Raw genomic sequence first — 16,907 nt, forward strand, 5'->3', positions numbered from 1 at the left:
CACCCAGAGGAACTCTGCCCAGAGGCGTGAACAGACGGAGGATCGGAAATAGGCCCCACAGTCACAGGAGACTCCATCGGCCAACCTCCTCACCCTGGTTTTATAGATGGCCACTTTAGCCAGGGCCAGGAGGAGGCTGACCAGGAGGTCCCATGACTTAGTGGGACCACGGACAGGGAGTGCATAGATAAGGAGGCGAGGGGAAAAGTGCAACCAAAATCTTAACAAAAGATTTGTGAGGAGCCGGAATAGGGGCTGCAGCCTGGCGCACTCCAGGTAGACGTGCGCCAGGGTTTCCCTCACGCCACAAAAGCGGCAGGTGTCCGGGATTGGGATGAACAGCGCCAAGTACACGCCTGCGCTCACGGCCCCGTGAAGGAGCCGCCAACTGATATCCCCGGCCGGCCTCGGGACCAAGGTGGAATATAGGCCAGCCCACCAGTGCTCCAGGATAATGGTAGGTATATTTAAGCAAGAAACAGTTCACACAGCCTATTGTCAGCATTTGACACTCCCTACAGCAGGTGGTCAATGATAAGGTGTATGTGTAGTTAGATATGCAAAGGCAGGGTGAGTTTTCATGCTTCAGGGAGTCTGATTATAGCAGGTGTCACATAGCCCTTCTGCCCCACCCATAGAGAACAATGCAAACCCAGTCATGTGCTTTAGGAGCAGAATACCTATCTGTCTGAAGCAATGATTTGATCGGCTAATCCTATGTCCCTTAACTCTTTCAAAGGGACAGAGAAAACTACTCAGAACGGACAACTACCACCATATAATTACATCAAGAGATATTATGTAGCTCATCAGAATTTTAAAACTCATTTTAAGTGAGCCTAAAAAAATGTGAGAAAGAGACAATACAATGACATGCCTCCCAGGACAGGCAAAACCCAGCAACATTAGTTATTGTTAGGTGGAGAAGTGACTTTAACTGTGGATTAAACATTAATTTTAATTACAAAATATGATTTAGTTGACAGAGACAAAGCACAGCCTGTATGCTGAAGTCAGTGTCTTAAATGACATTTCAATATCCAGACGGGTCAGAGGGGCAAAGACGAAACCATCCAGGTTACAAACTGTGCCCTATCTCCATTTCACTGGGAGTTTCAAGTTGCACACCACAGCAAGCACACACACATACACACACAGAGAAAAAATGGAGCAATAGAAATAAACAGGTGGGGTTTTCCTGCAGGTGCCTGAGAGCTTTTAAATACAGGCTGGTGGAGAAAGGTGATCAAGCTTATTTGCTGAAATCCCTTCTTAGCCAACTTTTTTTTTTTAAAAGGAATCCCCCAACTATATAGCTATCAAAGCTTCTTCCCACAAGCTTTCACCAATGACTTCTATCTTTAGAAGGATTTTACACTAGATTAAGCAATGATTTAAAAATAATCCACAAACTGCCTCCTAGGAAACTAACTTTGTGGTTTACACTGGCAAGCCGCAATGACAATTAATTGAGCCCCCATATGCTCTATAGCAGTGGTTCTTAACCTTTAGTGTAGCCTGCACCCCTTTGGTTCTCAAAATATGTTCTCGCACCCCTTATCAAAAATTGTTGAAGTAGGTCAGTACTTTAAACCTAGATATATTTTTTGTTTGTATATTACATTAATCATTAAAAAATGTATAATGTTAATAAATACATAGGTTTGATGAAACAAAGTAGGTGTACTTACATGCCTGTGCTTAATTTGTGTTTTCAGTGATTTATCTTAAAAAAAAATCTGGCATGTCTTGCACGCCCAGAAAGGGCATTTCGCATCCCCAGAGGTTGTGTGCACCCCAGTTTAAGACCCACTGCTTTATAGGAATTGCCTTATTTAAGAGGGAGAGCATCACAAATGGCTAATGTCATTACTACAAAATTAAAGTCAATACTTTGGAGATTGATTTTATAAATATGGTGTATTATTTCACACAGGCTTTAAATAATACATTTGATGGCACAGTCATCCAACATTCTTTGTGGCCTATGTGTGAAATGGGTCTGGTCAAGTTGCTTTGGGACTTCACTTTTTAATTTTGTGACATTAAGGTTGAACATTCAAACACACCAATGTTGACTTAATGCAGATCAACAGATTATTAGAATATACCCACACCAAACATTATATTAAAACACACAAGAGTGAGGAAAATGCAGACTGTCTCTTAATTCATATGGCTGGCAGCCTGGAAAATGTCCGTTTTTGAAAGGTTGTTTGTAGTGTTGTTGTAGCTGTGTTAGTACCAGGGTATGAGAGAGAGAAGGTGAGTGAGGCAATATCTTTTATTGGACCACTGTTGGTAGAAAGAACAAGCTCTGTGAACCTCAAAAGCTTGTCCTCTACACTAACAAAAGATGATCCAATAAAAGATATTACTTCACTTCCCAGTCTCTCTCAGTTTTCAAAAGGTTAATTTCAATCATCCACTGGGGGACACCACTACAGTGTTAGCCAGATTAACACATCAGTGAGCCAAATTCCTCCCGGATGTGACTCCACTGAACTGGATTTATACCAGGAAGAATCTGGCCCATTGAGTTTTGCAAAGTGAATAATTCTGAGACTAGGAGTGCTGCCCTAGTTACTATTTTTGGAAAGTGATTCACAAGTGAGGCTGCTCTCTCTTTTTTAATACCATCCTGGGCTTTGAGAGTGGAGGTCAGTCCTGTGTTACAAGGGGGTGCTTATTAAGAGCACTGTTTGGGGAACACATGGAAGGGAAATAAATTGAAGAATTGTAAAACAAAGAAAATTATAAGCTTAACCTTAAAGAGGGTATTACAACATGTTGATTTTAGAAGCTTCTCTCTCTGGACAAATCACTCCAAACTCGACCAAAAAATAGACTCTAAAGGGAAAAATAATAAAAGAGATCACAGAGGGACTTCATCAACAGCTTCATCTGAGGAATGCAGGTAACACAATCTGACACTGACTAGACGAAAAATGGGAAGCAACTATTTAAGCTCAGCTAGGATGATCCTAGAGAAGATATGGAGAAGAAGACAACTATAGTACTATAGCATAAGGAGAGAACCGTTTTCAAAAGAGCATAGTCAAAATCCCCGATCCAAATACCCATAAACTTTGTGACTGGCTCTTTTTCTCAGTTTTGAAGCAAACCTATCTTCACTGAAGTTACTTCAATATCCTGTATGCATGGGGATCTTATTGCAATATTGGACAGTAGAACGCTTCAGAAGCGGCAAACCCTGCAAGCCTTATTTCCTAAGGACCCTTCTGTGGAAGCAGGGCTTAAACAGGGTGTAGTTTTCAGGACCTTGTGGAGGATGTAGCGGCCCCTGCTTAGATTTTCTCCAGGGGCCCCAATATAACTTCAGTTCGGCCCTGGAAGGGTTAAGGAGACTGCTCCTTTATAAACCACTAGTGGCCCTACCTGGTTCATGTCCTGAACACAGCTACAAAATGAAGCAACAACTCTTAGTTAGTTAGTTATGATCCTGATCCTCCTCCTGTGTTAGGGTGAAGGCCATCTGTCTGGAACCAGTTCCACAGTCTATTCCATTGTCTATGTCTTTATGTAACACCATCAGATTAGGCCCAAAACTTGGGATTTTGTAAAACCCTGCGGTTGTATTTTTTTTAAATGACAAGAAACAATGGAACAGGGTCCATTAAATTACCTTTTTTAATTCACACTTTCATTTGAATTTAAATATCCTCCCAAAATGTTTGCAAAGTGAACATTGCAGAATTGTGCTACTGCAGGATAACAAGAAAGTAGAACCCAGAGAGTAGCATATATCCACTTCATACTTTGGAACACAAACAGCATTGACGTGAACAAGAAGAGGAGAAATGTTACCAGGAATGGAAATATTTCACATTCATATTTTTACACCCCAAGGGCAAAAGCCTTCTGCAAGTCAGCCTAGAAAATCTTGACTCAGCTCTCCCGTTCTCCTTTATATACGGCTCTCCCACTGACAGGACAAAACCTACATATGCAGGGAGAATAGCCAGTCTCAATCAAAACTTGCATAAGGATTTGGGGGCAGACTTTTTCCCTCCCTGCATGACCTAAATTTAATTTTAGGTCCCACTCCTTGTGGCACAGTTCCTCCAAAGAAAACCTCCCCAATCCACCCTCCCAGTTCCCAATTCCAAACCTCCACTGACACAACCTGAGCATCCGCTCAATGGAAAAAGTAACATTAGACTTGTATTAAGGATAAATGAGAAAAAGGGTTTTGCACAGTAAAGGTCCCTTTCTATACTGCTTGGTCATGTGACTTCATCCCAGTTCATATCTGCACTGTTTATTTCACCTTCCTGAGTGTGGGACTGTACATTTATAAACTATGTTTCCCTAGTTCTGCCCAGACCCCACTGCTCAAATCTCTCCAAGTCACTTTAGAGTTTGGTGTGAATTCAACCATGACACAATTTGCAGACAAGACCAAAACCAGAGGAGCAGCAAACACACAAGAGGACTGAACCAAAATGTTTTAGGAAGCAGTTATCCAGAGTACAGGGAAGGGCTTATTTTTTTGGACTATAGCAATCCTAGAAGTCCCAGATTGGACTACTATTAGCACAAAGTAGAAACAGATCTGCACAGCCCAGCTCAAGATATACTGTGCTAGTACCCAAGAACCAGAAAGTTAAAATACTGTTTTCTCGTAACTGTCTCTGCACTTTCTTCCATGCTGCCTAAGGCATGGAATGTCCAGAGCCATTACCTTGTCCTTCAAATCTCACCACAAGACCTACTTCTGCAGAGCCACCAATTAGTGAACAAGGATGAGGAGCAGATAGAGATGCTGATACTTACTTTAGCAATTTAATTTATATATCTAAAATGTGTATATATCCTTCTTACAACCCTCTTCCCCACCCTTTTATTATTGCATATCTTCTCACAGTGTAATAATTTGGGGCAGGGTCTTTGTCTTCCTTCACATTTGTAAATCAACTAGAGCAAGTGTTTCTGATCTTAAGTAGGGCTGCTGGGGACCACTGCAATACAAATATTTAATAACAGAATGACTAGTTGAGAGAGACACAATTGAGCTCTTGACAAGTTGTGGCCATTAAATATAAACTGAAAGTTACTGTCATGGGGGTGGGGGGTTAACCCTTTTTGCGCTGACCACAATCAACTTGCGTAAACAAAATCTGCCTGCCTAAATTAATTAAGGGGTGTCCTATGCCCTCTTTCTCCTCTGCATAGGAGAGGCCATAATCAGGCTCACAGACAGGTCATATATTAAGCACACACACACTGCACATGGATGAAAGAGTCTAATGGTTACAATAGTAACCAAAAGTCAGAACTCCTGGGGTCTGTTCCTTACACTGCTTTGGACTTGCTGCATAACCTCTCTGCAAATCAGTTCACCTCTCTGCCTCAGTTTGCTCCTCTGTAAAACCAAGATAATACTATTTACCATGCCCCATTGTAAAGCATGGCATCACACAGAGTCCGTGAAGCATACTCGCCACTATTACAGTAGTGCACAATATGCTCCAATGCCAAACTTAGGGCAATCTTGCTTGGGCCTTTGCTCTATGAACTACTATTAATTTCACGGGCAGTATTCACCCTTCGGGCCCAATTTTTCTCCCACTTAAGCAAATGACAGTTTAGCCACGCACTGCACTGCAGGTAAGATCAGACCCTTAATGTCTTCATTAGTTATGATATAAAGACTTTCTTTACAGCAGACATGACTGAGTGCAGTCTGTCTTACTAATCAAAGACAAAATGGAAGACTTAACCTGCACTTGCTGGGGCCACAGACTTCCATTTAAAAGGCCCTTTCCATTCAGAATGTCAAGGATCTTATGTTACAGTTTCTCCCTTTATCTGTGTCAGTAAAACACAATTATAAACTCACAGCTGAGGCACAAGCCATTACTCATATTTCTTTAAATGCTCAATTTGGAACTGAGATTTTTGGCTCAAATTCTATTTCTTGGCATTTCAAATGCCAAATCAGAAGCAAAATCTAGGTACAGTCATGTCTGTCTGTTCATCTGCTCCCAAGAAAGAAAGTAAAGGAATGTGAACATAGGCATTTGGTTTTCCTTTAACCCTCTGTTCTGAGATCAAAAGCTGCAGCCAAGACTGCAAGAGTTAATAGAATCACAGAAATCACAGATGGAAGAGATCTATTAGGTCCATCTAGTCCATCATCCTCTGGGACCCAGGCAGGATTGTTGTCAACAATACAGTTTCTAGTGCTTTGCCGTGTCTAGTTTTTAATGTTGCATCTAGATGCACGGATTTAATTCAAGAGGGCATTAGACCCTTTTATAGGTTTCTGAATGGTTCCTTGGTGAGCAAAGACAAAAGCAACAAAGTTTTTCAACACACTTCATGAAGAGAACACAATAACTAAATGAAAATAAAACAACATTTTTTACCTCTTTAAACAGTAAGTTTGAAGAGAATTAGGTAGACGCTAACACTCTTCTTGAAACTGTAAAGCACTTTATGACAAATGGCAATGACATTCTGCCCTTCAGATCTAGCATTCAGATCCGCATTACAGAATGAAGTTATAAGGCCCTATTAGTTATTAGCAGATTGATAGAAACAGATTGATAGAGCCAGAAGAGTTCCCAGAAGTTACCTACTACAGGACAGGCCTAACAAAGAAAATAACAGAACGCCACTAGCGGTCACCTTCAGCCCCCAACTAAAACCCCTCCAACGCATTATTAAGGATCTACAACCTATCCTAAAGGATGACCCAACACTCTCACAAGTCTTGGGAGACAGGCCAGTCCTTGCCTACAGACAGCCCCGCAACCTGAAGCAAATACTCACCAACAACCACATACCACACAACAGAACCACTAACCCAGGAACTTATCCTTGCAACAAAGCCCGTTGCCAATTGTGCCCACATATCTATTCAGGGGACACCATCACAGGGCCTAATAACATCAGCCACACTATCAGAGGCTCGTTCACCTGCACATCCACCAATGTGATATATGCCATCATGTGCCAGCAATGCCCCTCTGCCATGTACATTGGTCAAACTGGACAGTCTCTACGTAAAAGAATAAATGGACACAAATCAGATGTCAAGAATTATAACATTCATAAACCAGTCGGAGAACACTTCAATCTCTCTGGTCACGCAATCACAGACATGAAGGTCGCTATCTTAAAACAAAAAAACTTCAAATCCAGACTCCAGCGAGAAACTGCTGAATTGGAATTCATTTGCAAATTGGATACTATTAATTTAGACTTAAATAGAGACTGGGAGTGGCTAAGTCATTATGCAAGGTAGCCTGTTTCCTCTTGTTTTTTCCTACCCCCCCCCCCCCCAGATGTTCTGGTTTAACTTGGATTTAAACTTGGAGAGTGGTCACTTTAGATGAGCTATTACCAGCAGGAGAGTGAGTTTGTGTGTGTATGGGGGTGGGGGGGATGTGAGAAAACCTGGATCTATGCAGGAAATAGCCCGACTTGATTATGTAAAGAGTTGTCACTTTGGATGGGCTAGCACCAGCAGGAGAGTGAATTTGTGTGGGGGGGTGGAGGGTGAGAAAACCTGGCTTTGTGCTGGAAATGGCCCACCTGTTGATCACTTTAGATAAGCTATTACCAGCAGGACAGTGGGGTGGGAGGAGGTATTGTTTCATATTCTCTGTGTGTATATAAAGTCTGCTGCAGTTTCCACGGTATACATCTGATGAAGTGAGCTGTAGCTCACGAAAGCTCATGCTCAAATAAATTGGTTAGTCTCTAAGGTGCCACAAGTACTCCTTTTCTTTTTGCGAATACAGACTAACACGGCTGTTCCTCTGAACTCTGTAAACTATAGCTGAGTTTTTCCTCTTTTAAGTATTGTCTGAAGTTCCTAAGTAGGCCAATTTTTTTTCTCCCTCTCTCCATTTATACTCTTGGCTCACAGCCACTTCACAGATCAGACAAATTCCAATCACTGAAATTAATCCACTGCCTTCAGGTTTAAAGAGTATCTGAGATGTCACTCATTTGGAGTTAGTAGTCAAATATGTTTAGTTAGAACGATTATTATAATTCTCCAATTTAAAGTGGTCATTCTTTGAAAATAAAATTGTAATATTTATATATACACAGACACACACACACACAGTCTCTAGAAAAATGTTAAAACTGTCAAATTGGGTACAATAATTACGTTTTGTTATAACACTTTTCTGAAGCCCAAAAACAATAATAATATTTCCACAGTATTTTAAGATTCCACTGAACACAGTTGTTTTAAAATAAATAAATAATGAAATGCAAATATTGCAAACATTATGTACCAGAAGTGACACTGGCTATACACAAGAGTGACACCAGCTTCACTGTCATTCAGAAGGGAGAAATGCAAAGAATAAACAAGAAGCAAAAAGAGTGACAAGTCAACTGGATTTTTAAAATTCTCTTTTAATACTTTAGGCTGGGATTCTAAAAGGGATTTAAAGGGGTTAGACACCCAAATCCATTAATTTCACTGGGATTGAGGCACTTAACTTTTCTAGGTCCCTTTGGAAATCCCAACCATAGGAGTTATTAGTAAGGAAGGTAAAGAAGTTTCTTTATAACATAAGATTTTTAAATCAACAGGAAGACATGATTTTCAAAGGCATTTAAGTCACTTAGGAACCAAAATCCCATTAACACTCAATGTGATTTATTTTAGGTGCTCTGAAAAACGTTACCCAGTGTCTTTACAAAATATTCTTTTGACAAAGATATAAATAATTTTTCTCATCCTTTTATCCTGAAGGCTCCCCCGAGCATTTCACAAGTTTTGTACACACAGTATTACTGAAATGCAACCACCTCTAAATTCACAAGGGTGGGTGATTTTTGTCAAAGACATAGGGACACACCAACTCTAAGAAGAAGTTCCATGGGTCTTTAATTCTCACACAGGTCAGACATGAACTCAGTTTTTTAAGATCTCATGTGAAAATATACCATACACACTAAGCCAAAAATCTTGGATAAATGAGTTGAAACGGTATTTCGTATAAATCTCACTCAACTACAGCTTAGAAAAGGGGTTTTCAAACTGGGGGTCGTGACCCCTCAGGGGGTTAAAAAGTTGTTACGTGGGGAGTCACGAACTGTCAGCCTCCACTCCCAAGCCCCACTACACCTGCAGCATTTATAAATGTTAAATATAAAAAAAGCATTTTTAATTTATAAGGAAAGTCGCACTCAGAGGCTTGCTTTGTGAGAGGGGTCATCAATACAGAAGTTTGAAAACCACAAGCTTAGAACTTTGAGGTTATTCATACATATTTTAGAAATTAGCCACAGCCCATGGAGTTGCACCTGTTTCCACCAGGCCTAAATGTGGACCTGCGTGCATTGTAAGGCACTCAGATATTACTGTGATGGATGTTGAATGTCATAAAAACTTGAATTGACAGATATGAGCTGCAGACCTGCAGATTCCACAAACATTTTTAGATGGAATTTTTTAAAATCAAGTTTTCACCTGTGATACCAAAGAATCAAACAACAGGAGACAATGTTATTGACCAAATTATAGGTTAGGCTTGGGATCTGTAGAAGGAGCTTATCCAAATATAACAACAGGATTACTACATAATATTCTACATTTGACATGGTGTGTATACAGAGACCACTCCACCCAACTGTGAGAAATTTCATGTTTCTCACACCAGAAATTTCATGCTTCTCACACCAGTTATTCTCAAATAAATTCTTTATTCCCATTCCATTAATTTACAAAATGGAATATTATTTGTAAACATCCTCCTGCTTTGCTGTTCATTCTCACGCTAATGTTCCTGGCCAATATAAACAGGAATCTCTGCCCGCTAACATTTCCAGAGACATCAATCGTGGGGAAGAGACAACTCTCCCACTTACATTGTCAAGCTTTCTTACAACTACAATACCCACCTGCAGAAGTAAAGAAACAGATTGATAGAGCCAGAAGAGTTCCCAGAAGTTACCTACTACAGGACAGGCCTAACAAAGAAAATAACAGAACACCACTAGCCGTCACCTTCAGCCCCCAACTAAAACCCCTCCAACGCATTATTAAGGATCTACAACCTATCCTAAAGGATGACCCAACACACTCACAAATCTTGGGAGACAGGCCAGTCCTTGCCTACAGACAGCCCCCCAACCTGAAGCAAATACTCACCAACAACCACATACCACACAACAGAACCACTAACCCAGGAACTTATCCTTGCAACAAAGCCCGTTGCCAATTGTGCCCACATATCTATTCAGGGGACACCATCACAGGGCCTAATAACATCAGCCACACTATCAGAGGCTCGTTCACCTGCACATCCACCAATGTGATATATGCCATCATGTGCCAGCAATGCCCCTCTGCCATGTACATTGGTCAAACTGGACAGTCTCTACGTAAAAGAATAAATGGACACAAATCAGATGTCAAGAATTATAACATTCATAAACCAGTCGGAGAACACTTCAATCTCTCTGGTCACGCAATCACAGACATGAAGGTCGCTATCTTAAAACAAAAAAACTTCAAATCCAGACTCCAGCGAGAAACTGCTGAATTGGAATTCATTTGCAAATTGGATACTATTAATTTAGACTTAAATAGAGACTGGGAGTGGCTAAGTCATTATGCAAGGTAGCCTATTTCCTCTTGTTTTTTCCTACCCCCCCCCCCCCAGATGTTCTGGTTTAACTTGGATTTAAACTTGGAGAGTGGTCAGTTTGGATGAGCTATTACCAGCAGGAGAGTGAGTTTGTGTGTGTATGGGGGTGGGGGGGGGGATGTGAGAAAACCTGGATTTGTGCAGGAAATAGCCCAACTTGATTATCATGCACATTGTGTAAAGAGTTGTCACTTTGGATGGGCTATCACCAGCAGGAGAGTGAATTTGTGGGGGTGGGGGGGGTGGAGGGTGAGAAAACCTGGATTTGTGCTGGAAATGGCCCAACCTGATGATCACTTTAGATAAGCTATTACCAGCAGGACAGTGGGGTGGGAGGAGGTATTGTTTCATATTCTCTGTGTATATATAAAGTCTGCTGCAGTTTCCACGGTATGCATCCGTGAGCTGTAGCTCACGAAAGCTCATGCTCAAATAAATTGGTTAGTCTCTAAGGTGCCACAAGTACTCCTTTTCTTTTAAAAAAAAAACAGTTGCTCAACCAATCACAGGAACAAGCTCAACAAGTTTCAGAGTAACAGCCGTGATAGTCTGTATTCGCAAAAAGAAAAGGAGTACTTGTGGCACCTTAGAGTCTAACCAATTTATTTGAGCATAAGCTTTATTTATTTATTTATTTATTCATACTGCATCTGATGAAGTGAGCTGTAGCTCACGAAAGCTTATGCTCAAATAAATTGGTTAGTCTCTAAGGTGCCACAAGCTCAACAAGTGAAACTGTTGCTTTCCAAGATAAAAATGTATTTGCAGTTAATTACTGGTGCCATTTGGCTGGGAGGACAGGTATCTGATACCTGTTAGTGTAAAGCATTCACCTTACTTACAAGAGGCCATTTATACAGCATATGGTTCACAGCTTGGTCTGCACAATTGCTAATAAGTTTTTTCTCTTTTTTCATTTATGAACTGCTTCTCCATGCCTCCTCCCAGATTCTGAGAGTTATCACATGTGTCTACAAACATATCTGGGCACTTACACCAAGCTAATATTTAAAAGCAATACTGAACTATATAGAGTTAGTTCAGTAAATTCAAAATAACTTACCCACTAATAGCTTCACATCTCTGACAGTGAAATCCCGGTCAGGCATTCTATAATTAGCAAAAAAAAAAAAAAAAAAAGCAATGTTAAATGCTATCAAAGTGTGACCACATTTTCTTTACAAGGATAAAATAGAAATAAGATTATGGTATTTGTGCATATTGCAATACACAAGGTTATTACTAGCAGGGATCAATCATAGAATATCAGGGTTGAAAGGGACCTTAGGAGGTCATCTAGTCCAACCCCCGCTCAAAGCAGGACCAGTCCCCAATTTTTGCCCCAGACCCCTAAATGGCCCCCTCAAGGATTGAACTCACAACCCTGGGTTTAGCAGGCCAATGCTCAAACCACTGAGCTATCCCTCCCCCCCTAAGCATGGTTTCTCTGAGCAGTGTGGCCAGATTTTGTTGTTGTTGTTTTTGACAGGGGAAGACAGGGAGTGGTATCACGACACATTATTGGCTTTTTGAGGTTAGTTTGATTAGCACTAGTACCAAAAAACTGTCTCTGCTCACAAGTGGGGAGCCCGTGCTAGAATCCTGCTAGCAGCAATTACATGTGGTCAGGTCTTTTGACAAAACACAATAATATTCGCAAAAAGAAAAGGAGTACTTGTGGCACCTTAGAGACTAACCAATTTATCTGAGCATGAGCTTTCGTGAGCTACAGCTCACTTCATCAGATGTTTACCGTGGAAACTGCAGCAGTAAAGTCTGCTGCAGTTTCCACGGTAAACATCTGATGAAGTGAGTTGTAGCTCACGAAAGCTCATGCTCAGATAAATTGGTTAGTCTCTAAGGTGCCACAAGTACTCCTTTTCTTTTTGCGAATACAGACTAACACGGCTGTTCCTCTGAAACCTGTCACAATAATATTCTACACTTCTATTGCACCTTCCAGTTGACCATCTCAAGCACTTTGCAAACAATTAACCCTCACAATATCCCCATGAGGTAAGTGTTATCTTTTTGTTCCTGTGATTTGCATTCTCTCTGCAAGGGCCCCACAGCTGTGGAATTCACTATCTTCCTTGTCTGAAACAGACCTAATCTGATAACCTTCAGGGTTCACTTGCAAGGCTCAGATTTTTACCCAACCACTTGAGAATGGGGAAGAGGAGAACTATTTGAGGACAAAGGGGATTTGAGGTGACTATTTTAAACTGGTGCACTTGACCCCATAACATAGAAATACTGTAGATATAAGGTTTCAGAGTAGCAGCCGTGTTAGTCTGTATTCGCAAAAAGAAAAGGAGTACTTGTGGCACCTTAGAGACTAAATAAATTGGTTAGTCTCTAAGGAGCCACAAGTACTCCTTTTCTTTTTGTAGATATAAGGCACCTAGTGCATATGGATAGGTGCCCTTTTTAGCATTTGTATAAATCATCATACACAAACAAATAAAATAAAAGACAGCCCTGACTAAGGCAAGTGGGCAAACCCAATCTGCTGAGAACTCCTACTGCCCTAGCACCAGTTAGTGGTACTTATAGAAACAAACAAGGTGGAAGAATACCTTTCTTCCCTTCAAAATGAAACCACATGCTCAGTACTTTGGAGAGGACACCTAGAGTTGGTTTGTTATTCTCTACAACCCCTGACCATGTCTTGTGCCAGAGTGAAAATTCCACAGTGCTGAATGCAAACTGAGTGGTCAATTTTCAGAGTAACAGCCGTGTTAGTCTGTATTCGCAGAAAGAAAAGGAGTACTTGTGGCACCTTAGAGACTAACCAATTTATTTGAGCATGAGCTTTCGTGAGCTACAGCTCACTTCATCGGATGCATACCGTGGAAACTGCATGGTATGCATCCGATGAAGTGAGCTGTAGCTCACGAAAGCTCATGCTCAAATAAATTGGTTAGTCTCTAAGGTGCCACAAGTACTCCTTTTCTTTGAGTGGTCAATGTTGTGGAGCCCACTTTGTGCTAGGTTTACAGCTAGGAAGTCCAGCTTTAATTTACACCATCTCCACTGACTGCTTATACCTCCCTCTGTAAGCTTTGATATGCTGCCACAGAAACAAAAATCCCTGCTGCTCCAAACGTACCCTTTTCCCTCCTATTCCACCCACCACAGATGCTATGCTCAGCCCTTGCACAATTACAACTGATTTACCCTGCACTATGGTACAAATTGCAGCTCCACAGACTTCCAGTACCGTCTGTGCCCTCAGTAAATACCATCCATTTGTCAAGTCTGATTACAAATCCAGAATGTCAGCAGTGGGGTTGGGTGAAGGGAGAGAACAGCTACTTTTTCTTTGCAATATCATTTTCATTTATACTGCAGCTTGTAAAAAAGGATCTCAAAGTGCTTCAAAAGCACTGAGGCCACATCTACACTAGAGACCTTATAGCAGCACAGCTGTACTGCTGCAGCGGCACCGCTATAAGGGCTCACATGTAGCCACTCTATGGCAACGGGAGAGAGCTCTCCCATTGGCATAACTAAACCACCTGCAATGAGCGGCGGTAACTATGTTGGTGGGAGAGCATCTCTCACCGACATAGCGCTATCCACACCAGCGCTTCTGTCGGCACAACTTTTGTCACTCGGGCGCATGAAAAAAAAACACACCCCGAGCAACATAAGTTTTGCCGGCATAAGTGCTTGTGTGCATAGCTACCGCTGCTCACTGAGCCGGTTTTGTTATGTTGACGTGAGAGCTCTCTCCTGTCGGCATAGCTCAGCTACATGAGCGCTCTTACATCGGCACAGCTGTAGACATGGCCCAGGTTAACAAAACTCACACAACTATATGAGTTTGGTAAAGGATATATAGGGATCACTTTTCCGAACACCAAAATGAAGCCATTCCTGGGATAGAACACAGTTGTACAGAAAGAAACACTATACAACAGTTTAGAGCAGAGAGAGAAGACTAACGTATCCAGCTGAAACTGCAGGAGAAATCAGGGAGGCAGAACGTAATTACCTGACTTTGAATTTGGCCTAACATTAGGGTTAACACGCCAACATAAAATACAATCCTTGGGATCTGTACTGACCGTAAGCGTTCAGTTTTCTGTTTCATACAAAACATGTCACCTCCAACAAAACAGTACCTGAATAATATGATGTGTATTGATACATACAGATGCACAGAGTAGAGTGCCAACTATCAGTCACTAATATGTCTTCCTGAAGCACCTTCAGGGGTTCTCACAACAAATTTTTTGGTGGCCTCAGAGTGTGGCCACTCAGACGATTTTTCCTAAAATACTTAATTAATTTTAGGAAAAACAAATAAATATGCAAATATACATGTCCAAACCATTGTAATTTATTTAAGTAGGGTTTTGCAGACTCAATAATAAAAATAATGTACAGTTGTCTCTATTCTTTACTGGACCTAAACAGAATAGAAACACAAATAATATGCTTTGCATGTTTTGGTTTTTTGTTTGTTGTTTTTTTCAGACTTGCCAGCTAGTAAGCCTGCTACTGTGAAAACAGATAGTCCTACATTTGTTAATATCACTTTTCACAGCAGATTTACTCAGCCTCAGCGAGCTGGAAGACAAAATTAAGCCCTGGATGGGGATCTGGGTGGAGGGCTAGAGGAGGCAGTGGGAGTCAGGGCAATGGTGCAGGGGTGAGCCTGGGGCTGGAGCCTGGGGTCCCACTGCACAGCTGGGGTCTGGAGGAGGCAGTGGGGCCAGCGGCAACATGGGAGGGCGATCCCAGGGCGAAAGCCCGAAGCCTGGCGGCTGGGGAAAGGAACCCACTGCTGCACAGCTAGAGCCTGCCACCCACCACCCTAGGGCTGAAGGCCAAGTCCCACGGCCCCTTGGAAGCTGGAGAACACATACTGGTTCCCTGCTCCTACAGTGTTTGGGGCTCCAGAATGGGGTAAGGGCCACTGCTTCCCCCCTACCCCTATCGTCACCCAGGAGGCTTTGGCCGCAAGAAAAAACCCTGGTGGCCGCATTCGAGAAACGCTGTAGGTGTTCCTTAGAAAGGTCTCCAATTCATGTACTGACCTGCGCCAAGGCTGGTTAGCTTGTGAGTTCTGATTAATTGCAGCACAATGTGGTATGACTGCCAGATGGTTAAAAGAGACAATATGTCTTTTCAGACGCACCATCTCTCCAACCTACAATCATCTTACAACTGCCAATGATCATGGGAGTGTCTAATTGTTCCAAATATCTCCCTAAGGAAGACAACGGCTGCTAAAAGATCATGACTTGTATTTCCTGCTTCTGACCACTAGAAATAATAGCTCATCATGGTTGGAAATATGAGGTGGAAAAACACCAAGGTAATTTTTTAACTTTACTTTCATTCTTAATAATCTCCTCATCAATTACCACACTTCCTGCTCTTCAAGAGGACAACCATACATGGCAACAGAACTGTTCAAATACACTTTGTAGATCTGCCAGCCACAGACATGCAAGCTGTTTAACAGCAAACAGAATTGGAAGTACATAGCAACAACTATTTCTAAATGTTACATAGATCTAAAACTATTGTATACAGTGTGTGTCATATTAACACATTGTACACACACACAAATATATCTTTTCGTCTCAAAGTGTTTGGCATACTGCAAATAGGGATCATTTCATCTACCAAACTACTAAAAAGCAGCCTCCTCTAGGGCAAGGTACAGCAATGCTACCGAAGAGTTTGGGACAGGAAGTAAACAACACTGTATCTTTTGACACTGCAGGGAAAATGTAGGTCAACAAATGTGTTTATCTAAATGGGGATTGGGTGACGACACTGGGGCTAAAATCTTGACTCTAATCTTGTAAAAAATTTTTGGGAATTACAGACAGAGCTGGCAACACCAACTATTATTAATGTTGCCCAACACTTCCTATTATAAGATGCTGTTTTCACTTGGTTATAACTTTGCTGAACTTTTAAGTATTTTGGTTGAAATTTTCCATGCTGGGTGTCTGCCTCAGGCTGAATTTTTCTGGATAACTTAAGCCCAAATGGTTAAGCCACTTCTGAGAACGAGGCTAGAGAAAAATATGGTTATTTTATTTATGTTAAAAAAATCCTGGTGATTTTTTTTTTTTTAAAAGGTCTTGTGCCCCCATGCTTTGGAGCAGGGACTTGAAATCTGGCCTTTGTGTCAGAAGTGTCTTTTTCTGCTGCTGTGAAAATCTCCCCAAATTTGGCCAAGTTACAAGACTTTGAAAAACAATCACAGTTTGGTACATGCTCAGCAGAGACTTC

At 41.5% G+C, this 16,907-nt stretch overlaps 1 protein-coding gene across 2 annotated transcripts in view; it reads right to left on the minus strand.

Moving 5' to 3' along the window:
* KDM2B (lysine demethylase 2B) overlaps positions 1-16,907 on the minus strand; it is a 172,188-nt gene that overhangs the window by 141,503 nt on the left and 13,778 nt on the right. For both annotated transcript variants that reach the window (XM_048820951.2, XM_075120054.1), the window contains exon 4: positions 11,710-11,756. In XM_048820951.2, coding sequence (XP_048676908.1) covers positions 11,710-11,756 — 47 coding nt within the window. The remainder of the gene's footprint in view (positions 1-11,709; positions 11,757-16,907) is intronic.

This window comes from Caretta caretta, chromosome 15, assembly GCF_965140235.1.
Source record: "Caretta caretta isolate rCarCar2 chromosome 15, rCarCar1.hap1, whole genome shotgun sequence".
NCBI classification, from domain to species: domain Eukaryota; kingdom Metazoa; phylum Chordata; order Testudines; family Cheloniidae; genus Caretta; species Caretta caretta.